General features: G+C 43.0%; 2 protein-coding genes across 2 annotated transcripts in view; one reads left to right on the forward strand and one right to left on the reverse strand.

The window, feature by feature from the left end:
• SYCP2L (synaptonemal complex protein 2 like) overlaps nt 1-13368 on the reverse strand; it is a 31231-nt gene extending 17863 nt beyond the window's left edge. The window contains exons 1-16 of the mRNA XM_054164023.1: nt 13333-13368; nt 12115-12139; nt 10987-11072; nt 10775-10863; nt 10639-10673; nt 8656-8798; nt 8155-8207; nt 7769-7814; nt 6711-6803; nt 6561-6621; nt 5502-5650; nt 4083-4143; nt 1818-1930; nt 1319-1388; nt 1107-1152; nt 519-568 (exon numbers count right to left, since the gene is read on the reverse strand). Of these exons, the coding sequence (XP_054019998.1) occupies nt 519-568; nt 1107-1152; nt 1319-1388; nt 1818-1930; nt 4083-4143; nt 5502-5650; nt 6561-6621; nt 6711-6803; nt 7769-7814; nt 8155-8207; nt 8656-8798; nt 10639-10673; nt 10775-10863; nt 10987-11072; nt 12115-12139; nt 13333-13368 (1156 nt within the window). The remainder of the gene's footprint in view (nt 1-518; nt 569-1106; nt 1153-1318; nt 1389-1817; nt 1931-4082; nt 4144-5501; nt 5651-6560; nt 6622-6710; nt 6804-7768; nt 7815-8154; nt 8208-8655; nt 8799-10638; nt 10674-10774; nt 10864-10986; nt 11073-12114; nt 12140-13332) is intronic.
• Nucleotides 13369-17242: 3874 nt separating this feature from the next.
• On the forward strand, nt 17243-23513 carry GCM2 (glial cells missing transcription factor 2). The gene is made up of 5 exons (XM_009902775.2): nt 17243-17284; nt 19113-19365; nt 20041-20153; nt 22314-22439; nt 22629-23513. Exons 1-5 carry the CDS (start codon nt 17243-17245, stop codon nt 23511-23513), a joined length of 1419 nt encoding a protein of 472 aa, XP_009901077.1.
• The last annotated feature ends 2059 nt before the right edge of the window (nt 23514-25572 follow it).

The raw sequence follows: 25572 nt of genomic DNA on the forward strand, positions 1-25572 counted from the left end.
CAACGCCCATGCCATGGGCAAGGACACCTCACACTAGATCAGCTTGCTCAGAGCCACATACAACCTGGCCTTAAAACCCTCCAGCTTCCAACACCTCCCAGGGCAACCTGTTCCAGTGTCTCACCACCCTCATGGGGAAGAACTTCTTCCTAACATCCTATCTGAATCTACACATTTCTAGTTTTGTTCCATTCCCCCTAGTCCTATCATTACCAGACACCCTAAAAAGTCCCTCCCCACCTTTCTTGTAGGCCCCCTTAAGATACTGGAAGGCCACAATAAGGTCTCCTCGGAGCCTTCTCCAGACTGACTAGCCCCAACTCACTTAGTCTGTCCTCATAGGAGAGGTGCTCCAGTCCTCTGATCATCCTCATGGCCCTTCTCTGGACACTACATGGGCTCAGAACACTGCTCAAGGGCAGAAGTGAGTCCATCTGTGCTAGCATTTTTCTGCAGCTCTGCTAGACTCTCTCTTCCCTGCCTCATTTATCTTCACTCAGGTGGGCCTCAAGGTAAACATACCTTTGGTGTTAATTCCTCCATAGATTCTTCTTCTAAGGGCTTCTCACTAGGGGAAAAAGGAACATGTGTGAGAAGAATGCAGTGCAAAGATGCTGTTCATTTAAAGCCCAGAGAAACAGTTTGTGAAGTACTAAGAGGGGAAAAAACCAAACCCCAAAACCCCACTTGCATCAATTAGCATCGAACCAGTGATTTAAAAGGTCCAGCACATGAACTCTAAGAAAACACTGTCTTGCAAAGCTCTGGGGAAAAAAGGTATTACTCATGCCAAGGTGAATTCAAATTCCCATTATCTTTCCCAAAAGTCATTGTTCTCATTATGGTACATATCTGGTGAGCTCCAGCTACTCAGCTGAGATTAAGAGGTCAAGCCAGTATCCAGACATCACCATTCTTCAGCTCTGAAGTGCTAGAACTAGCCTTGCTAGTCAGAAGGGCAAAATAGCACTTTTAGGTCCCCCTACTGTTTCATGATTAAACCTCAAAAATCACATACATTAAATCTCCAGGTGAGGGAAAACAAACAAACAAAAAATCCAGAAAAAATATCCTACCTTGCAACTGTTTATTTGTGTGACACTCACCTAGGCTTAGCTTTTGTCCTTGGAGATGGAGTTCTGGACTTTTTGGCTGAATGAAGCAAGGGAACAAACAACTTCACCCTCTGGAGCTACTACTAAATATCCATCAGCTTTTGCTACAATGCTCACAAAAGCAGGACCATCACCATGTCACCTGGGTGACATTTAACTGGGTCAGACTCAAGAAGATGAAGGGAGCCATGACTGACCTGAGCCTTGGGTAGCATCTTCTGTATCAGTTTGCAGGCTTTGTGTAAATGTAGTCACACCAGAGTTCACCATTTTCTGCTTGGAGACATGAAACCATGAACAGAGCACATATATGACTAATAAAAGAGGAGGGTTTGGAGCAGGGATTTTCCATGCTAGCCTGTGCCAATGGCTGTGTAACAGGTTCATCATCAGCCACAGAAAAATGTTGCAGATTGTATGTAAGTGGTACCATAACCTTCTCACTAAGGCCATTCCCTCATCCCATTATAAGACAGAATAAAACCTGTGTCTTTTAAAAGCAGATTTGCCAGAACTGCAGCTCTAGAGGCAACTCTTTGGGTTGATTTCTCAGTGATATAAGATGAAGTTGGAACATACTGTATATGTGGGTGCAAAGCAGTTTCCTTTCAAAGAAGGTTTTAATCACAATTCCAGTTGTCTGCTTTCATAGAAAAGGGAGGAAAGGCCACAAGAATTGTTTCACCAAACACTTACTGGTACAGTGCCTGTTAACTGTTGGTCATCCTGAGAGGCTTGATCATCTGATAGAGAGTCCATGCTTTCAGAGGCTGAAGGATCTTTCCTGGCCTGTGAATTGTTGTACTCAGGAATCACTGCAGAACAGCAATGGAATTAAAATGTTATTGTGGTAAGAGAACAGACACATTTCCTTTCTGTTCTTACACATACATAAAAGCATAGGAGTAGCACTTACCACATACAAACACATAAAGGTCTTGCTTAATAGAACAAAACCATCAAACCTCTCCAAATCACTCAGGGCAGAACTGGAGCACTAAATAAGCATCATTTTGAGCCTACCCCTTCTAAGCCTTTTGTACCATGTGAATGTTTAAATTTATCAGCTTATTGCTACCTTGACTCTTAGCTGTGGAAGATGCAGAACAACCCTTTGTGTCTGGCTAAAGCAGACCAGGGGTTTTTACACCACCTGTTTCACTCCACTGAATCTCCACCAGGCACAGCAAAAGTTGTTTCACTACCTTCTGCTCTTTGTATTCTTTGATTACTTCAAGTTGTAGTGCCCACTTTGCACCTCTGTGTGCTGAAGAAGCAGCTTCTCCCTCATCTGCACCTCCAGAATCTAAGGGATTTCTATCTCATTTTGCATTGGAACTATATCAAAATGGGAATGACTACTGCAGATGTAACTGTTTCAGACACCTACAACTGGAAGCAGCTCTTTCGAGTGCTCACCTAGGAGAATCTGAAAAGCACAGTAACTAAGAGAACAGTAAAAACTTGCTTTCAACACAAACACACACACAAAAGCTACCTAGCCAAAAGGCTCCACAACCTTGCAAGTCACTGATAGGTGGGAATCATAGAAAGAGAGCTGCAAGTTCATCATCTTACAAGAACCAGAAAGATGCGTTCAGCAAGTTACACTAAGAAATAATCAACACAGAATAATCACTTTGAAATACAGCCAACTTTGCAGCAAGGACAGATCCCAGCCTTCAAAAGGATCACTACATGAGGTGGGGGGGAAGCCACCTCCCAAATATTTTGATATTGAAATTGAGCTGAGAACACATTTCCTGTTTGAGACCAAATCTTGATCAAGCGTGTCTTGCTTTTGCACCATAAGCAGCTTTTCCTCAGCTATGGGTCACAGCCTCGGTGCAGAGCAGGGCACAGGAAAAGGAAAGAGCTGCTTTCCTCTTCCCCCTTGGACAAGTGCTGCATTTGGAGAAGGACACGAGCATCATGCCTGTACTTCAAGCTCTGCCTTCCCTCAGTATAGAGTGGTTTGGGTTGAAAGGGACCTTTAAAGGTCACACGCAGAGCAAAATCAAACTTTGCCCAGTGGTGCTGGAAGTAAACATCTTGCAGGAGATGTTCACTGGCAGCACAGGAAGTGACACCATTTGAGCACAGAAAATTCAATCTGCCCAACTCAAATACAAAACACTGACCATAAGCCAGTGAGGTGGAGGAAATAATGATGACTTCAGGTCAAGCTTTGAGCCTTTTCTACTGCAAGGCAGCTACATTCGTAGTCAGACACACAATGAAACCGCCCCCACAATGACCCTGCATGGGGTCACCTCTGGCAGAGAGGATCTGGGCTGCTGTTCATCTCTCTGCAAACAGGAGCATTTCTGCTTCCCCAGCTGCACTTCTACAAGAGTCTCTAGCATCTCCAGGCCATCACCTGCTCAGTGTGAGATAAGGAGACCAGAACATCCCATTGTGTTGTCAGAAAGAGGGGTCACCTTTGTTGAGGAAGCCTTGGTAGAGGCTGCACCAAACATGCACTCACAGCACAGGACAGCCAGAGCCCAAGCACTGGTTCAGAGAACTTGTGTTTCCTTTGGCATAGATGTCATTGTCCCCTCCTGCAGAGAATCTCCCACAAGCACCCACACAGCACAGCCAAACCAGAACCTATGCATGAGGCAAACCTCATCCTACTGCACCACAGCTCCAGAAATAGTTCTGAACACTCTGCACATCAGGTGTCTGCCAGCAGCTGAGATATACTTTGCCAGGCAACCCACCAGGACATGGATCTAGCTTCTGTAATCAGTTGTTCTGCCCACGCAACCCGAGCAGCACGTGGCCATGGTGCCTCATTCTTACTCCCTGGACTAGAGAGACTCAGAGTCTGCCACAAATACCAAGCTCATGACCAGTAGAAGACTGAGTTTGAAGGCTGACTTGTTTTCCTGTTGTTTTTAAACATCTGAAAGCTGAGCAACATCAGTTTCATGAAACGAAATAATAAATTGGACAAATCACCTGTTTCAGTCTGCCTGGCTTGCTTCCCAGCATGGACAGGCTCCTCTTCAGCCACATTTATCTGCTGGTGTGAATTAATCCAAGGTGAAAGTGACCTTAAAGAAGTACAGTCTTTACCAAGCAAAGTCAGCTACTTAATAATATAACTAAGAGTTGTTATGACTACCAACAAATCATTGGCAAATCACTGGATGCCAAGTTCATCTGGAACTGTGTCCTGGTTCCTGCAAGGATGAATGACAGCTGCTACACTAAGGATATTTGCTATCATGTAAGGTTTTCTACAAACTCCAGGGTCCACAGAGTAATAACAAGGCAGGGTGGGGGCAATAATAATAACAATTGTATTTTAACATTTACCAGAAAAAATACACACACCTATGTTTTCACATGATCTTATAGAATCTTGAGGTTTTAAGAGTACTCTACTTTTAATCTAGAAGTGCTACCTATAAAGTCAATCTAACATTCGTGCATCCCTTATCTCTTCTCCATGTTCTGTTGTCAAAATTTGCTCATCCTGGTGTCCCCATCATAAGGGGGACACAGAGCTGTTGGAGTGAGTCCAGAGGAGGGCTGATTCAAGGGCTGGAACACCTCTTCCTTGAGGATAGGCTGAGAGAGATGGGGGTGTTCAGCCTGTAGAAAACTTCTGAAAGACCTTGCTGGCACCTTCCAATACCTAAAGGGATCCTACAGGAAGGTCGGAGAAGGACTTTTCACAAGTGTGTCTTGCAATAGAACAAGAAGGAATGGTTTGAAGCTGAGGGAGAGTAGGTTTAGACTGGATCTTAGGAAGAAGTTCTTCAGTACAAGGGTGGTGAGACTCTGGAGTAGTTTGCCCAAGGAGGCTGTGGATGCCTCCTCCCTGAGGGTGTTTAAGTCCAGGCTGGATGAGCAGCTGAGAGGCTTCCCTGCCCATAGCAGGAGGTTGGATTAGATGATCTCTAAGGTCCTTTCCAATCTAATGCATTCTATGATCCTGTGCAACATCACACTTTGAGCTAATGCAAGAGAAAGTTCACACTTCAAGGTATGCAATTAAAGGTCGCAGGCTTTACTTCCTGCTTCATAAACTCAGCAAAAAATCATCATTTCACACTGAATTGATTACCAAACCAGTTTAACCTTACAGCTTCCAAACCACAAATGTAAGTTCCCTGAAACTTCTTTCCTAAAGTCCCTAATGTTTCAGGCTACAGCTAAAGCTAAGAACATCTACACAGAGAGTCACAAGTCCTCCAGAGGAAGACACTTAGTAAAGAGAGGAGGGAAAAAAAAAACAAACCAAAACAAAAAATCCCACCCACAACTCAAAAAATCTCCCACTGAGTGTTTCCACCCAGTGTATATCAATAAAATATGGTTTAGAAAAGAAGAAGAATAATGATGGTTTTTAAAAACTTACTAAGAGCTTACCATCATTTTTTCATCCCCCAGGACTTTTCTAAGTATACTTAAGACTTCAAACTCTGCACTGAAAGAGATTTTGATTTTTGTGGCTTCTATTTTATCAAGGGGAACAGGAATCTTCATGTAGATTTTAACAATCTTTTCTCCAGCACTCTCTGTATGGAAGAAAAAAGACAGGGGAGGGAGGGAGGAAGGGGATTAACATCTGGTTTAGAGGAAAACATTCAGTCCATTATCCCCAAAACATCTGAACCAGAGTTTGGTTTGTTCCTTCCCTTTTTTTTTTTTCCCACCCAATTATTTGTTTGGGTTTTTTTTAAACAATCTCTTCTACATCTTTTACATGCATTTCATAGAATTGTTTTGGTTGGGAGAGACCTTTAAGATCATTAAGTCCAACCATTAACCCAGCTCTGCCAGATCGGCACTAAACCCTGTCCCTTAGCACCACATCTACATGTCTTTTAAATCCCCTTTGGGATTTAATTCCCCAGGCAGCCTTTTCCAGGGCTTGGCAACCCTTTTAGGGATAGAATCCTTCCCTATGTACAACCTAAACATCCCCTGGCACAACTTGAGGCCATTTCCTCTTGTCCTACCAACTGGGGGTTGCTCTCCTGTCTCAGGTAGTTATGGAGAGTAAGGTGGTCTTCCCAGAACTTTCTTTTCTCCAGGTTTAACAACCTCAGTTCCCTCTGGTGCTCCTCAAGACCTCTGCTCTAGTACCTTCACCAGCTTCATTGCCCTTCAAGGACCTCAATGTCCTTGTAATGACAAGCCCCAAACTGAACACAGTATTTGAGGTGTGGCCTCACCAGTGCGGAGGACACTGGGATGGTTCCTTCTCTAGAAGTGACTGAAATTTCCAGTTTACCTTATTGAATCTAGATGGTTATGCTAGTCTCTAGCATATCTATTAACTGACCCCCAATGTGTCCTGCTTGGTTACAGAAGGTAGTAAATGTACTAAGTGGGCACAACAAACATAGCTGCTGCAGTGTGACAAAAAAGGCATGACAGGGAGGGAGCCAAACAGAGGACAATGCTGGTTGAAAAGAATCTTACCCTGTAGGGTGTAACTGCTGATTGCTTCTTTCGACAGCCTCACAGAGTCCCAGAGAGCTCCCTTCAAAAACCAAAGCCACCATATCAGAAGGGCTGAGTGAGCATCTGCTGGTTAAGCTAGCTCAAGGCCACATGGCACTTTGGTGTTACCTCATTACTGTGCACATAGAAAGTCACACTCTGGGTGTCAGCATTGAAGTCAATCCAGAACTTCTCCAGCTTCTCATCGGATGGCTTCTTCACCTGGGGAGGCACAACAGCAGTACCACCATTCCCAGAAAAACAAACCAAAACACAACACAGCTGCTGTCCTTTAACAAGATAAATTTGGTGTTAAGTTGTCCTGTGTATGTGTACACATATGCAAGCCTTACAGCAGTAAGGTCAGATATCCCTCTAACACCAGTCAAGAGAAAGGCAACATGCAAATACTGGCATGTTTGCAGCAGGAAAGAGTCTGTACAAGGTCTGTTTCTGAACACTTGAAACAGTGGGGACTAGGGGGAATGGAAAAAAAAAAAAATAGAAATGGGTAGATTCAGATTGGATGCTAGGAAGTTCTTCCCCATGATAGTGGTGAGACACTGGAACAGGTTGCCCAGGGAGGTGGTGGAAGCCTAATCCATGGAGGTTTTGAAGGCCAGGCTGGATGTGGCTCTGAGCAAGCTGATCTAGTGTGAGGTGTACCTGCCCATGGCAGGGCCTTTGGAAATAGATGATCCTTGAGGTGCCTTCCAACCCTGACAATTCTATGATTAGGTAGAACCAGCTTCCATAGGTTCTGATTCGATCCAACTGCCAGGAACTGTGCCACAAATATGTTTACTTAAAGACAAACTGAAGGATCTACAACTGTGACTATGACCTTTCCTACACAGGCATGAGGCTGATCTTGGTTTCTGTCAGTCCAGAATCAATGTTGTTGGAGGAATCAGAGTGGTCCTGACCTCCTGCTTCTTTTTAGAGTGCTCTCCTGTCATCACCACGATGAGAAGCACTGCCCCATTCATTTGGCTGATACAAAAGCAAAGTCAGCAGTGGTAAATTGGGAGCAAAGTGACAAACAAGGAAGCTTTCCAACTAGAAGGTTGCACTCTATGCTTCAAAAAACGGTGAGGGGAAAAAAAGACCATGCCACTTGCCACAGAAAGCAACATTTTAACAGTGGTAACACCATAGGGAAGGTGCCAAGCGTTAAGAACTATTACCTCAATTGTGTCAGCAAAAGCAGATAAGCAAGGAAGTGAGTAGACTCTGGGAGAAAAGCACACATTTGACATATCTGACATCAGAGTCTGACTTTATGAAAGACAAAATCATTAGTTACAAATCTTATTGAAAAAAAAAATAAAGTAATGCATTCTTAGAACTAAATTAAGCTTGAAGAATAGAGTGGCTTAGTACTGAAACCTTCTCTTCTGGATTTTACTTTCAGAAGAACCCCCATTAAAATTAATGAAACCTCTTAATAACTTAAATTATCCACATGTGATATAAATCCTGTCTCTTTAAAGAGAACCCACATCACTTTCCAGTCCTAGTTTTTCCCCCTTGCAGTAACAGTGACACCAGTTTGTGTTGGATCCCAGCTTACCTTCTTTCACTTCCAAGCCTTTCATTCAGCTGGTTAAGAAATTTTCTGCAGTCCTTCAAGACAAATGATGCCTTATTAAAAAAAAAATCAGGTTCTGTTTGCTCTGCAAAGAGTTCATCTACTGGGCTGTAAAAACTTTACTCCAGTTATAAGCTTTTATTTAGTCTGCATGATGCCAGAGGCCACTAAGGAAGAAAAGCTCAGGTTGCTACAGATGGTTAGACACAAACTTATGGCCAGCAAGCCCCCAAACAACAAAAAATCACCCATTTATGCTTCAGAAGGAAAACAACATAGAAATAAGAGCTGTTTTAACAATATATAAATTTATACTTGCAAGATAAAACCAGAAAAACAGATCCCAAAATAGCTTAATGGCTTTGTGTATTTATAAATCAATTTTGTAGGACCTTCTTGCAAGGACATCTGGACTGAACTCAACCAAAACCAGCCCCTATGCAGACTTGCCAAGCATGTTATTTTCAAAATAAGGACCCTCACCGTCTCAAATTCTCTATCCTTGATCTCTTTGAAAGCTTCAGCAAGATAGTTATCTTCAAACCAGTGGTGAACAAGGTCATCCCTCCATTTTTTTGTCATTAACCTACAAAGTGCTTCTGAAAGGGCAACTTGAAGGTCATAATCTACATGGTAAACATAAGCACAGGATAGATATCACCCCGCAGCATGACAAAGGGTTAGAGCATTGCTACTCTTGCACTTCTATATGACAGTAGTGTTTATTGGTTTGCTTCAGTTCCACCTAGTGGAGGGTAACAGCCAGGCACTAGCTCCAAGCATTCTTAGGTACCCCAGCTCAGTGAGATCAAGGTACAGAGCACTGCTATGACACACAAGTGTGTAAGAGGCAGGGAAAGAGTCCAACAGAGGGCTACAAAGATGATGCCAAGGGGACCGCAGCATTTCTCTGATGAGGGTTGAGACCATTTAGGATGGAGAAGGGCTGAGAGGATCTCTTATCAATGCTTATTATTATCAAAAGGGCAGGTGTCCAAACGATGAGGCCAGACTCTTTTCAGTGGTGCCCAGCAGCAGGACAAGGGGCAGGGTACACAAACTGGAGCACAGGATGTTCCATCTGAACAGAAAGAAAAATACTTCCTGTGACAGTGAGGGAGCACTAGAACGGACTGCCCTGAGGGGGTGTGAAGTCTCCTTTTCTGGACTGTTTCCAGACCCACCTGGACAAAATTCTGGACAGTCTGCTCTAGGTGAACCTGCTTTATGGGGGGGTTGGAGTAGACAATCCACCAGAGGTCCCTTTCAACAGCCCCCTCATTCTGTGATTGTGAGATGTTCTTGGGGATCAGGTTGAAAAATAATTGCAAAGCCTCATCAGGAAGCTCACTAGGACTAAGTTACATTTTATGTATTACAGCAACAACCTAGAAAGCCTTATTGCCAAGAGACTATAAACCTCATTAACTGCAGTTTGTTGGACACTTACTTTTTTTAAAGACTAACACCCAGCATTCTTTGTAAACATGCACATAAAGATGATCTAATTCCATTCCAACACACATCAGATTCTCATTAGTTAATAGGAATCACTAATAGTAACCTAATAGGAATCACTAATAGTAACCAGACAACTAATGCACTGTTGAATCTAACAGTTTGTTGTAGGTTAAGGATTAACTGTAAGACTACAGAGATAAAAGTCCTACAGGGGACTGGAAAGTCTTGAGACAGAGGCACAGGATATTGTAATTTGTTATTCCATTCCCTTTTCATGTATTTAAGAGACAGCACTTCAGCAATTCTCGCTTTCTCCTCCAGGAGCGTGGCTTTTGCTTTCATTTGCAGCATGGGGGAGGATTAGGAAGAAATTCTACACAGAGTGAGTGATTGCCCATTGGAATGGGCTGCCCAGGGAGGTGGTGGAGTCACCATCATTGGAGGTGTTTAGGAGGAGACTTGATAGGGTGCTTGGTGCCATGGTTTAGTTGATTAGGTGGGTTGGATGATAGGCTGGACATGATGATCACAAAGGTCTCTTCCAACCTGGCTTATTCTATTTGCTGGTGGGAGCTGCATTTTTTGCTGTGTAGTGAGCCAACCTTAGGCTTAGCAAAGGGGTGAGGCCAGCACTGATTCTGATGGTGTGTGTATATCCTTTTTGCCTTTATATATGTATATACACACACACATTTTCTACTATATTTACTTTTGTAAATATTATTTCTACTTAACTTCCAATTCTGTGCAAGTGCTTTTATTTACTCCTTTGGGGTAAAATACGTTCTGCCCTCCAGCTGGAGCTGTTCCAGCTCAAAACCAGGAGACAGGGTTTGATTAATACTTTCTTTTAGGTACTATATCTAATTGCCCCCTCCTTAAATAAAATCAACTTGTGAAAAGGAAATAAATTATACTTAATCCATAATTTAAAAAATAATAATAAAAGGCAGGTGAAGCTGGAGAGCCCAAACTTCACAAGAATAACCCCTAAATACTTCTTACCGCCAGCCTCCAGTAAAGTTTTTGCAAGGTCTTTCCTGAAATGACAAAATTGAATAAGTTAAAAAGTGGAAATAACTCATTCCTGTTCCAAGGAAGAGGCTGTTTAGCTACAGGAGCTGGAGAGGAAGCTACTTACGTGAGCGAGCACATCTCCTCTGACAGAGGGAATTTCTTTCTTTCCTCCCGTGGGACACTGTCTAGTATAGAGTTGAGGGTCCTCAAAGCCTTTCATCCCACAGAAGAAAGGGCAGAAATGATGCAGAAATAACACATTTTTTCATTTTTTTTCCCTGTATCTGCTTACACTTGTGTGCACATTTGTTTGTGATCTTCTGCTTGGAGTCTTACCTCCTGCTGCAGCATACAACAAATATTTTCTTCTGTCACCATGTGCACAAGTGCTGGCAAAAATAAATTCAACAGCTCTGTCTTGCCTAGAAAAATAATTGGAGAAGTTACAGCTAGCCATGAGCTGGTCTTCACATAAAAGAAAGTTGAAGCAACTGTAGTTTGTTGTGTTAAAAGAGTAAAAATATCCTAGCTGCAAATTTCTTTCAAAACCAAGCTTTCAACCATCTAATCCTAGACAGAACTGAGAGGTGGTAACTTCTCTGGAAAATAATAATAAAGCTCCAGATACTTAAATAGCTACCCAGGTCAGCAGATAAAGCACAGCAAGGAGTAGCTACTTACTAATCACAGGAGACAAATCTTTTGGCAAAGTCAGCAGAGTAAACCAGTAGAGGATTAACCAGAAGGTGCTCCTGCCTACTCTGCTCCCACTAGAATAAGGTACAAGGATGAATAAATTCTAATTACCTAGCCCACAATGCAATGCTTTTTCAATTTAACATGACTCATGAGATTGGATGTCTGTACACACAGATACTTGCTCTTTCTGCAAGCGCCTCCAGCTCTGCCCTCATAGAAAGCCCACAGACAAAAATGTTGCTGATAAAACAAATGAAAGGCAGACATCCCTCCCTCTCCCTCATTCTGGTTGCCTTCAGGAAGGGAATAACATCTGAAGCCTGCATGAATAGACATGCAAAAGCACATCATAGAATTGTTCAAGTGTTTTGGTTGGAAGAATCCCTAAAGATCATCACATCCAACTGATTCTCTAGCCCAAACTCCTTTCAGAAGCACCACTTACACTGACCAACTGAAATGCATGGTGCTGGCCATTTCAACAGGATATCATGGGTAGATTTTTTTCCCCCCACCCTTTATCTTATTCAAAACAAGTAGAGATAAGCAGGTTTGTGCTCTGAGGTAAATTTTAATCAAAATTTACTGGAGAGAAATCAGCAGAAATGACAGAAAATATTGCAGAGAGGAGGAGATAGGGAGTGGAGAGGAGAAGAGGAAGAGTAGAGAATTCAAGCAGAATTAAGAAATGTGGTCATGGAACAGATTCAGAGTAATAATGACTCAAAAGGGGGAAAAATTAAATGAGAAAACAAAAATACTGACCTTCATTACTGCACCTGGAAATGACCTGATGGAAAAAGTAAAGGAAGCCTTCATTAACACACCAGATCTGAAGAGCAGCAGTGCTCAACGTGCTGAGGTGTTTATGCCCTTACCATCACAATTTTCAGGAGCTACATAGCATAAAACATTAGTGTACCCACATCAGGGAAAGCAGGGCCACCCAAGACAAGTATGTCACATCTGGTCACCTCGATCATACAGGTCAGCACTACACAGGGAGGGTAAAGGGAGCACAGCACCCGCTTCCCCCAGGGATTCCTGCAGCCCTCAGGTTCCCTGGAAAACCCACATTATGGCATTGCTTCATTACTTTTATTGCATATGTCTGCCTATGTAAAAATGCATTTTACATTTACACACTACAATACTATATATCACAATGCATGATATCTGAAAAATGTTAAAGTACCTCAGGGAAAATTAAAAATAAGCCACAAACACCACACCATTTCATTCCCCACAGTGAAAGGATATGAAGAAATGGACCAGGAAGAACAAGAAATCAAAATTTTACAAGCAAACAGAGTATTTTCATATAGTTTCAATGTGATTTTGCTCAAATGTCTTTTATCCAGTCTCCCAAAGGGCCATAAGGGTTCAAATAAATTCACATGCACAGAGCCACACAGTTTCAATGAGCTCCAAACAAGACTGGAGGAACGAATTTTAAAGCAAATTTTACTGCAAATTTACATCACTAGGTCTCCTTTAAACTTCTTAATATTTAAATAGAAGGGGGGGAAAAAGGAGAATTGTAAGGAGTTAAGATTATTCCTTAAACCAGCTGTTTCAAACAGCCACAGGGATAAATCACCACAAGCACCGTGGCCAACATGTTTGCATGTAAGGTGCAGCTTCGTACCTTAGGTGCTCAAAAAAAGAGCTTCAGCACAAACACTTTTTAATAAAAGTGCATCAGAATTTTTTTCACATTTTCCTGCAAAAATAAATGCTTGGCTTCACGTTTGAAAACAAGAGAACTCTGCAGGAGCTTCTCCCAGATGCTTCAAAACTCAGCCTAACACCAGCCCGCAGCAGGATTCGGGGCACTGCCTGTCTGCATCATCTGAGCTGCATCCCAGGCTTAGTTCAAGGGCACAAGGGCTGCCTAATTATTTATTTTAGTACAAACCTGTGAACAATGGTGTTCTTATCCAATAATGGCAACCTTTCTGATCCCTTAATGCACATACATACCAATGCAGAGTCAAAGAACTCTTCAAGAAGTAACATTAAATGTTCATTCTCGTTCACATCCATGAGGGTCGCAAAATCTTTTGCTCTTTCAAACCAAGATACCAAGTAAAAGTGAAAAGAATCAGTTAAAACCTGGAAATAATACAATTAATAATCCTTAAACTAGAGACAGTTGCAGGAAACCTTACACACAGATAAATTTTTTGTAGCCTTTCAAAGTAATGTACTGTATCAAAAGCTACACAACATTAAGGAGCTCAGATTTTCCTATAGGGACAAAAAGTGCCAGTTTCACACTCACTCAAGCAGGACTTCTCTTCACTTTCCCTACCCAACCTCCTTTTGTCCTCCTTTCTCATCTAAGCACACACTCGTGGTGCTCAGGACCTCCAGGACACAATGCATTCTGCTAGCGACACCATAATACCTATGGAAACACTTGGAGAATAGCAATTCACCGTGAAATAATGGTTTTAAAATTCATCAAGCTTTTCCAAAGCCTTTGTTTTAATGCTCTATGGTTTTTAAACACATCACTCCCTCAAGTCTAACAAGAAGTCTATGCCTCACTATGGGGTACAGAGCTTAGGAAAGCGAAGCTTGATTATTAATCTCTCCATACAGGAATTTTGAGCTACTGTATCCCTGAAAGAAAGTACAAGGCATAAGTACAGTAATCTGGACCAAGGACTCCTTGGTACAACTCTGCTAACAGAGAACAAGTGTTAACTGTTCCACTCTAGCTATGCTCAATCCAGGTATTAAGTCTTCAGCCCCACGGTGTTTGCTGCCACAAGTACTATGAGCTGAAGTCATTGTTGTGCACAATAAAATGCAAACAGATACAATACAATTGCAGATTAAATACATCTGGTTTATTGTGCACCTAAAAGGGGACCTTCATAAAGAGCATGCCAAGTTTTAAGTTATAAAAACCCAAAAGTTTGGACTTGATCCCAAAGTCCTTTTCCAGCCTAACTGATTCTATGATTCTATCTCTGTTATTAAAATGCTATTTTGTTGGAACACTTACAATGCATTAGAATTTCTATAGCATTTCACAGCTGGCACTCCTCAGAGCTCATCCTGTCCTTCCACTGACAGCTTAAAAAGCAACCCCACAAAGCCATTCAATGGTAGCTGCTGTATTGAAAGTTACATAGTCATACCTTCATTATTTCCCCACAGAGCTCATGCAATATATTAACAAAATCATTAGTTCCTGCAAACCATCATCTAGTTCTCACTTCTTTGGAGGTAATCAACCTTTAATGTCATTAGCAACTTGCATGCAGTATTATACTCATCTTTTCCACCAATCCTTGCTCAATAAACAAACTTGTCCCTTCCTGCAGATCGGTTTTAAAGTAGAGCTGAATGCATTTCAGCAGGAGTGAAATGTTCTGGAATTCATTCTTGTCCAGCTCCTGCAGACACACAGGGTTTTGTTACTCTGATACCCAGAGAAATGAACATCAAGAAAAACCCTTTAAAATTCAATGAAGTGTTACTCACCTTTCTCAGTGCTTTGTCGAGCTGACTGAGAAGAGACTCGCTGTATTTTTGGAGAGGCTCTATTTCCTTCTCTTGAAGCAATTCACTGATTTTCTGAAACCCTTTCCCCTTAAAAGCCTCAGTAAGAAGCAATTCAAGCTGCAGAGGGAGGGGAAATGAACAACCAGCAAGTGAAAGAAACAGGCATTTAAATGGTTGCAGCAGTGTTTATGAGAAAACACTTGCAATGCTGGTTTTAACATTGAAAGCTTTTTGTTTGTTTGTTTTCACTTTGTTTCTCTACTTTCATTTCACTGCTATATCTGAAAGCGAAACATCAGCCTTAACCTCCAAAGGAGACAGGGCCTTTGAAGCTGCATAATATTAAAGAACACTGACCAAGAAAATTCTTCAGTACAAATAAATTACTCCTACAGTACACTGGTTGCAATTCTTACCCATCTCACAACCATTACAATCATTCCTTCCCACTGTACTGAAGAGAAGAGAAAAGGCTCTCCTACAGCTCCCAAGTTACATTAAATTCTTTGAAAATCCAAGTTAAACCATACCCATTTAAGAATACACCTTTAAACATAATTAAAATAGAGATAAGGATAGACTTAAAATGTATTTACATAATATTCTGTTCTGGCTTCCACGTTGCCATCCACCTCTCTATTCCATTCTTCACTTTTTCCTTCCTTTAAAAAGGGAGAGAACAAAAAAAATCCAAACACAGAATATCCCCCTTTTCCTGCCCCAAAGCTGACAACTACTAATTCCCTTTCTTAAAAAAAAAACCTCCTTCTCTCCCCCCTCATTCCTTAAAAGAAAGAAATTCAAGGTCACCCTGTGCTTCCAAAGAAGAACCACAGTAGAACCCCACAGGCAACGCCTAGGAGGCAGTGAGTGTGCATAGATAGGGGTGACACTGTGTATGCATATCCCTTCTATCCTAGCCCAACTGCTGCTTTCCAGAAGTGATGCTTACCTGTGCCATGGCTGGGAGCAGTGGAGGAAACTCCCAAGTTCTGACTCTGTGGCAGAAGGAAGGTGCTGGAAATGCTTCACCCCCTCCCCACAACCGTGGCCAGCTGCTGCAGTGTTCCCCAATCACTTGGGGCAAAGTGCAGACACCCACCTATATTTCCCACACCTGCAAGAACCCTTTCCTTCATCAAACCCCTACACCAAACCCTGGCAAATGAAAGAAAACAAAGGCAAAGAAAGGTTCCCCCCACCCCGCTGCACTAAAAAGCCACACCTGAAAGGGTTCCCCCCCACCCCACACTCAGGTGAGGGAGTTTGACACTCATCTGGAGCAGGGGGATACAAAAGAAGAGTCCAGCAGCCCAGGGAGGGCTGTTTTTTAAGGTGGGGGAAGGGGAACATGGCCACTGCTCTCTGCTCTGAGTTGTTTTGGGTTTTGTTTTTCAAAATGAAAGTTCAGAAAACTTTTCAGGGGAGATAGAAACAAATGAGAGAAATCCTTCAGAACTGGTGGGATCACTTAAAGGATTACAGCAGCACTATGCATTCAGTGATTCAGCCTCTATGATATTATGTATGCTTTGTTTGTTGACTTTTTTTTCTTTGAGCTAAAAGCAGACTCTTTCCTTCATAAAAGCCCCCCCCCCTTTTTTTCCCCCTAAAAGATGGTTTAAAAAAAAATTACTTCTAAGTTTCTATTAAGTTAAATGATGGTAATTGATAACACAGTTCTGACTTTGGCTCTGTTTGCAACCCTGTGCCACAGAGCACAGCTGAAGAGAGAGACTTCATTTAGTAACCCCTAATTCATTTGCATCTAGACACAGAAAGTAGGTGTATGTATTTAAGAGTAGGTTATTTGTACAGTGCCTTTGACTTGCTCCTGAGGCTTTTTAAGCCGTAGGCAGCTTTGAGTTGTGCTTGAACTCAAATATGAGCAGAGGTTGGCACCTGCCGTTGACTGCACCTATTGGGTCCCAAGAACCCCATGCAATGCTGCAGGCTTGGGGAACGGTGGCAGGAAAGCTGTCTGGTAGAAAAGGACTTGATGGTGTTGATTGTCAGCTAGCTGAATATAAGCCAAGTTGTGCCCAAGTGGCCCAGAAGGCCAACAGAATCCTTACTTGCATCAGGAAAATAGACTGAGCCTTCCTACTGCTGGATTATATTTCCAGACCCCGCTCAAATCTGCAAAGGTCACAGCCCCTGGTGCTGGGGAGGCAGATTCCAATGAAGCTTCCTCCCCTTGGCTACACCCCATCTCCAGGTAACTGATGGGGAGGAGGACTGGACTGGGGAAACAGACTCTGCCCACCTCAGCACGGGGGGGCTCCAGCCAGCCCAGGCTGGGCAGCACCACCTGCCCAGGGGACGCCCCCCAAATATAAAAAAGCCAGGCTCACTGCCTGCAGCTGCTCCCAGCATGAAGCTCACCTGGGACATCAACGACCCTAAGCTGCCACAGGTACCAGATGGGAGGGGGGTAGGGGAGGATGTGGTTGGAAAATCCCTCGCTGACTGGGAGTGCTAGAGGAAAAGCCTCTCCTTTGAGCAAAGCTTCGTTCTGTAGCTGCTTTACTTCTCCCACAGCATTTCAAATAGAATTCTGTGGGTCTGGATGGGCTGTGAGTGCCTTTACAAAATAGCTTGTAATAAAAATATGGATTTGATGCATAGCTTCAGATGCATGTGAACTCCTAAGCCCACCTTTAAGCTCTGCTGTCTGGCTTGTTTCTTTCTCCCTCATTCCCCATTTAAAGAAGTGTTGAAAAGAAGCTGGGGTAGGTTGTTTTCTGATGCTGTAATTCAAGTTAGCTAAATATTCCATCAGTTTGTGACATTTTATTGTCAGTGAGCCCTCTACTTTCCTCTTGCTGTGAGCTCCAAATGCATTATTAATTCACAATTTTTTCCTCTTAAGAGTTCAATTAATTTTATGGATCCCATAGAGGATGATTTAATGCTGGTAGTTCATGCTGGTATTTACCATCATTCCCTGGCATCGCTCACATGTAATACATGCCTACGGTAAATGAGCGTTGCAGGAAGTCTTTACTTGCACTGTAAATACTTTAAAGCCTTAATTGTTCTTTCATTGCTCTGATAATTGTAGTTTTGGCAAGGAACTCTGGAAAGCCAGTAAAATCCCACACCAAAACGCTCTCTCTGAGCCATATATTGGAAATGCATCTGCAGTGACAAACTTTCTTATTCCTGTTTCTTTTGCCAGAAGCTTGATTTGAATTCGTATTAGATGCACTTTAAAAGCACGTTGCCTAGCTAATAGTTCTAAGTTTCAGCATGCAGGTGCACAGTTTCATAACAAGGAAAGCATAATGGTGCGTGTGAGTAGGGTAGCCTCTGTTCTGTCTAGGTGTATTGGTGCTAGACCAGTCAATAAATTCTGATAACACTGCTGAGCTCTTAAAGCTGGGTAATCTCACTGCAGAGAGGCATCTGCAACAACAGACCATGTTGTTAAGGATCATAAGGCAAAAGAAGAAAGGATCCTGACTTTCTTTTAGAATTCTAAAATCACCTAGGTTAGAAGAGACCTCCAAGATCATCAAGTCCAACCATTAATCCAGCACTGCCAGGTCACCACTAAATCATGTCCTTCAGCACCACACCTACGCTTTTTTTAAATACCTCCAGAGATGGTGACCCCACTACTGCCCTGGGCAGCCTGTTCCAGGGCTCAACAACTTTATGTAAAGAAATTTTTCCTAATATCCAATGTAATCTTCCCCTTGCACAACCTGAGATCATTTCTTCTTGTCCTGTCACTTGCTACTTAGCAGAAGAGACTGAACTCCACCTCACTAACACATACCTTAAGGTAATTGTAGAGAGTGAGAATGTTTCCACTCAGCCTCCTTATCTGCTGGCTAAACACCAGTTCCTTCAGCCACTGCTTACAAGACTCATGCTCTAGACTCTTCACCAGCTTTACAGCCCTCCTGTGGACTTGCTCCAGCACCTCAACATTTCTCTTGTATTGAGGGGCCCAAAACTGAACTCGGTGTTGAACGTGCAGCCTCATAATGCCGAGTACCATTGCTTTTGAGACATGGAAGCTCAGACTATCTTTCACCTTTTAGAGAGCATTGCTGAACAAGCTGCTATTTCAGTTTGGTTTTTTTCAGTTGTTTGGGTGGTCACAGAGAAAGGACATTTTCCCCATTAGGTATTTTGCAGCAGGACAAAACCGTCAGGTTGCAATATTCTGATAGTGTTCTCTTGCTCTCCTCCTTGCTGCCCCATCAATGCCACCCCTGCTTTCCCTACTGCAGGAACCCAAGCACTTTGATACCTTCCAGGAATGGCCCGACGGCTATGTGCGCTTCATCTACTCCAGCGAGGAGAAGAATGCACAGAGACACCTCAGTGGCTGGGCCATGCGCAACACCAACAACCACAACTGCCAGATCCTCAAGAAGTCCTGCCTGGGGGTGGTGGTGTGCGCCAGGAGCTGCGCGCTGCCCAGCGGTGCCCGGCTCCAGCTTCGCCCTGCCATTTGTGACAAGGCTCGTCAGAAGCAACAAAGTGAGAAGCACCCAAAGGGAGCTGGGATTCCCAAGGGACTCCATTTCTTTCAGCTGAGCTTGATTGCTAAACACTGCCTTAGTCTGCAGCCTTACTTGTGTGCAGACTAAGGCATAATTTGCCAAGACTGTGATGAATATATTGATTTCCAAACTTTATTAATGCCTGTCTCTAAATACTTCAGGGGAAATGAATCTAAAAAAATCCTTTCTTCTGTATGCATTACAAGAATCAGGATGGTTTGGGTTGGAAGGGACCTTTAAAGGCCATCTAGTCCAAGCCTCTGACAGTGAACAGGGACATCTTCAATTAGATCGGGCTGCTCACAACCCGGTCCAACTTGACCTGCAATGTTTCCAGGGATGGGGCATCTATCACTCCTCTGGGCAACCTGTGCCAGTGTTTCACCACCCCAGTGTAAAAAAATTTCTTCCTCATAGCTGGTTTAAATGTCCCATCTTTTAGTCATCTCATTGGCATTTATATCAAGTATGCAGCTCTTGTCCATCCCATTTGTGGGCTGTGCTTGGTAGTCTGTTGCATTTCTTTGAACATCATGTTTCAATCTGAATTTCTGTGAATGCGGACCATGTTGTTCTCAAGCTCCGTTTACACTCAGACAACAATTTCACCTTTGCTCAGTGTCTTTAGCAGTTTCTTTACCTCTGTTCACAGAGAAGTCCTGCCCAAACTGTAACTCTGCCCTTGAGCTGATTCCTTGCCGAGGACACAGTGGCTACCCAGTCACTAACTTCTGGAGGCTTGATGGCAAAGCAATTTTTTTCCAGGTAAAACATATACATACACATGTGTGCACACATAAATTACAACATCTATCTATAAAAATCATATCCATATATACAAAGATATTTCTCTGTCACCCCCTTTTTTCCCTTTGTGTAACACTGAGCCTGGTGGAGATTTGGCCTATGACTGAATTCCTCTGTAGTACAAACATGGTGAAAACAAATAATAACATTGGCTAGCTTTTCTTGAAGCAGCACTTCAGAGCTAAGTGGATTCAATTTTAATGAGCATAGTTATTGATGTCTAAAATTCTCCTGTTTGCAGTATACAGTTTACACAAATATGAACAAAAAGGTTGTCCTGCACATGTGACAACTGAATCTCACTAAGGACCTGATACTTATTTCCTGTTAAAATTAACAGAGGAAAGCCTTACTTTAATTGCACATGTTGAAAGCTGAAAAATTTACTTTGTGTGAAAACAACCTTTGAATAGGAGGAGGATTTAAAAATTTGCCAGGGGGAGGAAGAAATAGAAAGTTAGAATTTGAAATTTCATGTTGATTTGGTCTTTTTATTATTATTTTTTTAATAGCATGGCAAAAAAATGTTCACAAAAAGACTCTGTTCTATGAGAATCCATTATCTCCTGGATGGTTTCATTTTTTTCCTGACCCATACTGCACTGAATTCTGCTGTTCAGTCAGTAAATGGAATCAAACATGCCACACTCCAAATTCCTCACCTGGATTATTATTGTTAGAATAGAATTAATCAGGTTGGAGAAGACCTTCAAGATCATCAAGTCCAACCTGCCTCATCCAGTCCCCTCTTAAACACCTCCAGCAATGGTGACTCTACCACCTCCCTGGCTGGAATGTGCCTAGAGAAGGGCAACAAAGGTGGTGAGGGGTTTGGAGCACAAGCCCTATGAGGAGAGACTGAGGGAGCTGGGGTTGCTTAGTCTGGAGAAGAGGAGGCTCAGGGGAGACCTTATTGTTCTCTACAACTACCTGAAGGGAGGTTGTAGCCAGGCGGGGGTTGATCTCTTCTCCCAGGCAACCAGCACCAGAACAAGAGGACACAGACTCAAGCTGCACCAGGGAGGGTTTAGGCTGGATGTTAGGAAGAACTTCTTCACAGAAAGAGTGGTTGGCCACTGGAATGGGCTGTTGTTATTATCATTATTATTCAGATACTCCATTACAGATAAGGAAAAACTGAAGAGCTTTGCTGCCAAAATAGTTGATAAATCTTTGCTTGGATGTTAATTTCTATTTCAGAAAGCATTTTTAAAACAATTTTGGGTTTCCTGCTTTGTATTCAGGACTTTATGTATGCCCATTCATGGGAATGTAATGGGTAAGAGCATGCAGAATATATTGTTCAATCTTTTATCGCTGTAGCTTTGACTACATAGATCTGCATATCCACAAATGTTTCCATAGCAGAGTCTCTTAGGGTGCCTTTCCAGGGTATAGAATCAAAGAATTGTTTTGGTTGGAAGAGCGCTTCAAGATCATCAAGTACAACTGTTAACCCAACACTGCCAGGTCACTGCTAAATCATGTCCCTCAGCACCACATCCACATGTCTCTTAAACCCTTCCAGGGATGGCAACTCCACCATTTCCCTAGGCAGCCTATTCCAGGGCTTGACAACCCCTTCCATGAAGAAATTGTTCTTTTTGTCCAGCCTAAACTTCCCCTGGGACAACCTGAGGCCCTTTCTTCTTACCCTACTTTTCCTTCCTATTCAAGAAGGTGTTTATTTGGTTTAGACTTAAGACTATCTGGCGGCATTAAAACTCTGCAAAGCCTATTTGTACTGTTTTAGTGCTGCTTGTTATAAAGCAGAACCGAGATCCTGTTCTGCAGGAAACCAACCAAGCTAAATTTATAATTTTTTCCCCTTGGTTCTAGTTGGCTACTCCTGCATGTCATAAACATCAGTGACACCTTTGCTCCCCCATCAGGTCAGCAATCTCCACTGACTTTTCCCTCACTTTCTCCTTCTATCTACCTGCAAATCACAATTTATTTTATTTTTATTTCACCCTTTCTTGTTCCTTGGCTTCCTTTCCCTGTTCTCTTGTGCCAAACCACAGACCATGCTGGGGCTACCTCTTGTTCTACTTACTGCATTTTCTCTTTTCTTACCATTTCCAGGTCACATCTAATTCTTTGTTAATCCTAATTTAGGCTAAAGGAGTCCATGACCACCCCAGGCCAGAAAGTAAATTGGAGGCAGAGGCAAGACGAAGTGCACTTAAGAAGCAAATGTCCTCTTTCCACCATGCCCAGAAAAAAAGACCTCTAAACTTAGAGGTAAGTCAAAGTCATTAGTCAGTTAATGTGTCATAAGCATGATCTAGTGATTCTAAGGCAAAACAAAGCTTTCCACTGCCCTACATCTGTTCAATTGGGGCTTGAAACAATAGTGCAAGTGTTGAGACATACATTTGTGCATGGGTGGTATTGATTTCTGAGTCTCAAAGGTCTACTTTTCTTTGTCAGGCAGGAAGGTACCATGACAGCAGCAGTTACACCAATAACCTACAGAGTCTGCCCTGTATGGATGGTCCAGAAAGGGCTGGTGTCCTCACAGACACCAGTTTTCCAATTCCAGCCCAGTCTTACCCTTCACTGCAGAACACTGACCTCTACAAAGCACCTTATGACTCGGCCGGCTTCCAAGACGACCAGCTATCGCCATACCCAAAGTGCCCCAATCCAAGAATCTATGTGCCCAAGCCATGCAGCTATGAGTTTGGAGTTCCTACCTTTATAAGCTCCAGCCCTTATTCAACATTTTACAAAGATCTTGCAAGTCCTCCTGTTGATGCAGAACCCCTCAGTTTAAATGGATCTCACTACAATGCTGTGAGCACCCACGATAAGAGCTTTGATAATGCTGGCAGGCATTATGGACTGAAACCAGCTTGGGGGAAACCTGGCAGTGGAGACCGGAGTGACTATGGACAAATGCAAACAAGCGCTAACTACCCTTACTACAGTGGGGACTACCCCTGCAGGTACGGTCCCAGCCCCTCTCCCATAGCCCCACCACTGCAAACAGTCATCACAACGACCACCAAGGTGTCCTACCAGGCCTACAAGCCATCCACACTGAAATACAATGATGACCTCTGTGATATAAAAAATCTTCAGAGCTATACCCATGTGGCAGAAAACGTCTCGGGTGCTATCTATTCAGGGATGAAGATACAGGAAGACTTTGGGATGGTAAAATCGGCCTTACTCTACCAGCATGATCCAGTCCCCACAAAGTCCAAACCACCGGAGACTCTGGAGCCCTATCGGTATGGGCCACCACCACTGGGGAACAGCTATGCTGAGCATGAAGGACAGACCTTAAGGTTTGAGAGTGCTGAATATTGACTAAGTGTTGCCCAAAAGGCAGATACAAGCAAACTGGAAAAACACATTCTCATGCTGCTCAGATGCCTGCTGAGCCCAGAGATCTGGGATTTGAGGAGAGGTGAGGAAGCAATAGATCACAAAAGCTTATTGTCCGAAAGTGCCTAGCTGGAGCTGTGCTGAATGAGAAAACATTCCTCACAGTATTTCAAACCAGTCCCACTTATCTCTAAAATGGCCTGAGGAGCTGAAACCCAAACACACATAGAGGCACAGCACCTTTGGAAGACACTAACCTCTTCTGTGATCCACTTACAGCCACAACTCTGATACATACCTCAAGCTCTGAAAGAAAACATCCCACCTGTAAGAAAGAAAATGCTTACTAGATAATGCTAAACATGAAGGAAGGTGGATATCCATTACAGTCAACTGAAAAAAATGATGGAAAATGAAAGAAATAAATGAAAGCAAGATAATTTGCAGAACAATTCACCTGAAGGCTCCCAGCTGGGTTTCTCTGAATTGAGAAATGAAACCATCTACATGCTGACTTCAAGTTGGTCTTTGATTCCCCTGCATCAAGAGTACAGACTGCCCAGCCTTCCTATGCAAGAAGCCCTAATACAGCCCCACTGCCACAGAGAACCGACCTGCTGCAACACTTGGTCTGAAGGCAAGAAGGCTCAGGTGTGCCCCACCAAGCAGCCCCAGCATGGTATGGGTGTCATGGTTACATATATGGTCCTGAAAACCATTTGCAGTGAAGTGCTTTGTGTCTGAAGGGGTCTGGCAAGCAGGGCAGTCCAATACTGCACAGGTACTGCTGCAGAAATTTGCTTTATCCATGAGTACAACACCAACCTGTCTAAAAACACAACATCCTCACTGCTTAGCCATACAGGTCAGTGCTGAGTGTTTCTTCTCTGGTTGCTGTTCTATGCTACATCTCCATCAGATCTTTCTCCTTCTTCCAAGGGACTTTTGCTGGTCATCTTTCTCCTTGCAATCATGTCTCCCTGTGACATCACTGTTCATAAACGGTTTAAGTTGAAAAGGACCTTTTAAAGATCATCTAGTCCAAACCCCCTGCACTCAGCAGGAACATCTGCAACTAGATCAGGTTAATCACAGCCCAGTCCGACCTGACCTGGAATGTTTCCATGGAGGGGGCATCTCACCATTCTGGTGAATCTGTACCAGTGTTTCACCAGCCCCAGTGTACAATGTTACAGTCTAAATCTCCCCTCTCTTAGTTTAAACCCATCACCCCTTGTCTTGTTACAAAAAGGCACTGACAAAAAGTCTGTTCCTATCTTTCTCCTAGACCCTCTTTAAGTGCTGAAAGGCTGAAATAAGGTCTCCCTGGAGCCTTCTCCAGGCTGAACTACCCCAACTCTCTCAGCCTTTCTTCATAGGAGAGGTGTTCCAGACTTCTGGATGTTTTTGTGATCTCCTCTAGAGCTGCTCCAGTAGACCCATATTTTTCCTGTGCTGAAGTCTCCAGAGCTGGGAGATAGTACTGCAGATCATGTCTCAGCAAAATGGGGCAGAGGGGCAGAATCCTCTCCCTTGATCTGCTGATCACACTGCTTTTGATTCAGCCCAAAAAAATTCTCTTGGAAATGAAGCAACCAGGAATCTGAGAGGTCAGAAAACAAAATTTCCAGATATCCTAAGCAAAGCAAAACAAACAAAAAACCCCACACCCAAAACAAAAGCCAAACCCCAAAACATAAGGATTTGCAACCCAGAATTCTTAGCTCATTAAGCTAATTAACTGAGGGGCATGGTTAAGTGGTGAACTGGCAGTGCTGAGTTAATGGCTGGACTTGATGATTTTAAAGATCTCCTCAAATGAAAACAATGGTGTGATTCTAATTCTCCATCAGGGCAGGAAGCAAAAGAATCAGAGGAGCAGTGCTAGGTTAATATATTTTGAAAGCTGCCTACTGCTGGGGAATGGAACCCATACCCAAACTGTGTTTGCTGAGCGTGAGAGTCGTGTAGACACGGGATTGGTGAGGGTTACAAATGTATTATTACTATTAAGTTACCAAGTATCTTTAATTCTTTGGGC

The sequence above is a fragment of the Dryobates pubescens genome, chromosome 9 (genome assembly GCF_014839835.1).
Source record: "Dryobates pubescens isolate bDryPub1 chromosome 9, bDryPub1.pri, whole genome shotgun sequence".
In the NCBI taxonomy this organism is placed as follows: domain Eukaryota; kingdom Metazoa; phylum Chordata; class Aves; order Piciformes; family Picidae; genus Dryobates; species Dryobates pubescens.

What these genes read in the sequence shown, in the direction of transcription:
- GCM2 (XM_009902775.2), top strand. Translation starts at nt 17,243, where the DNA reads ATGAAGCTCACCTGGGACATCAACGACCCTAAGCTGCCACAG. An exon ending in ACGACCCTAAGCTGCCACAG is followed by an intron (nt 17,285 to 19,112) that starts GTACCAGATGGG and finishes TCCCTACTGCAG; the next exon opens with GAACCCAAGCACTTTGATAC. An exon ending in GGCTCGTCAGAAGCAACAAA is followed by an intron (nt 19,366 to 20,040) that starts GTGAGAAGCACC and finishes CTCTGTTCACAG; the next exon opens with AGAAGTCCTGCCCAAACTGT.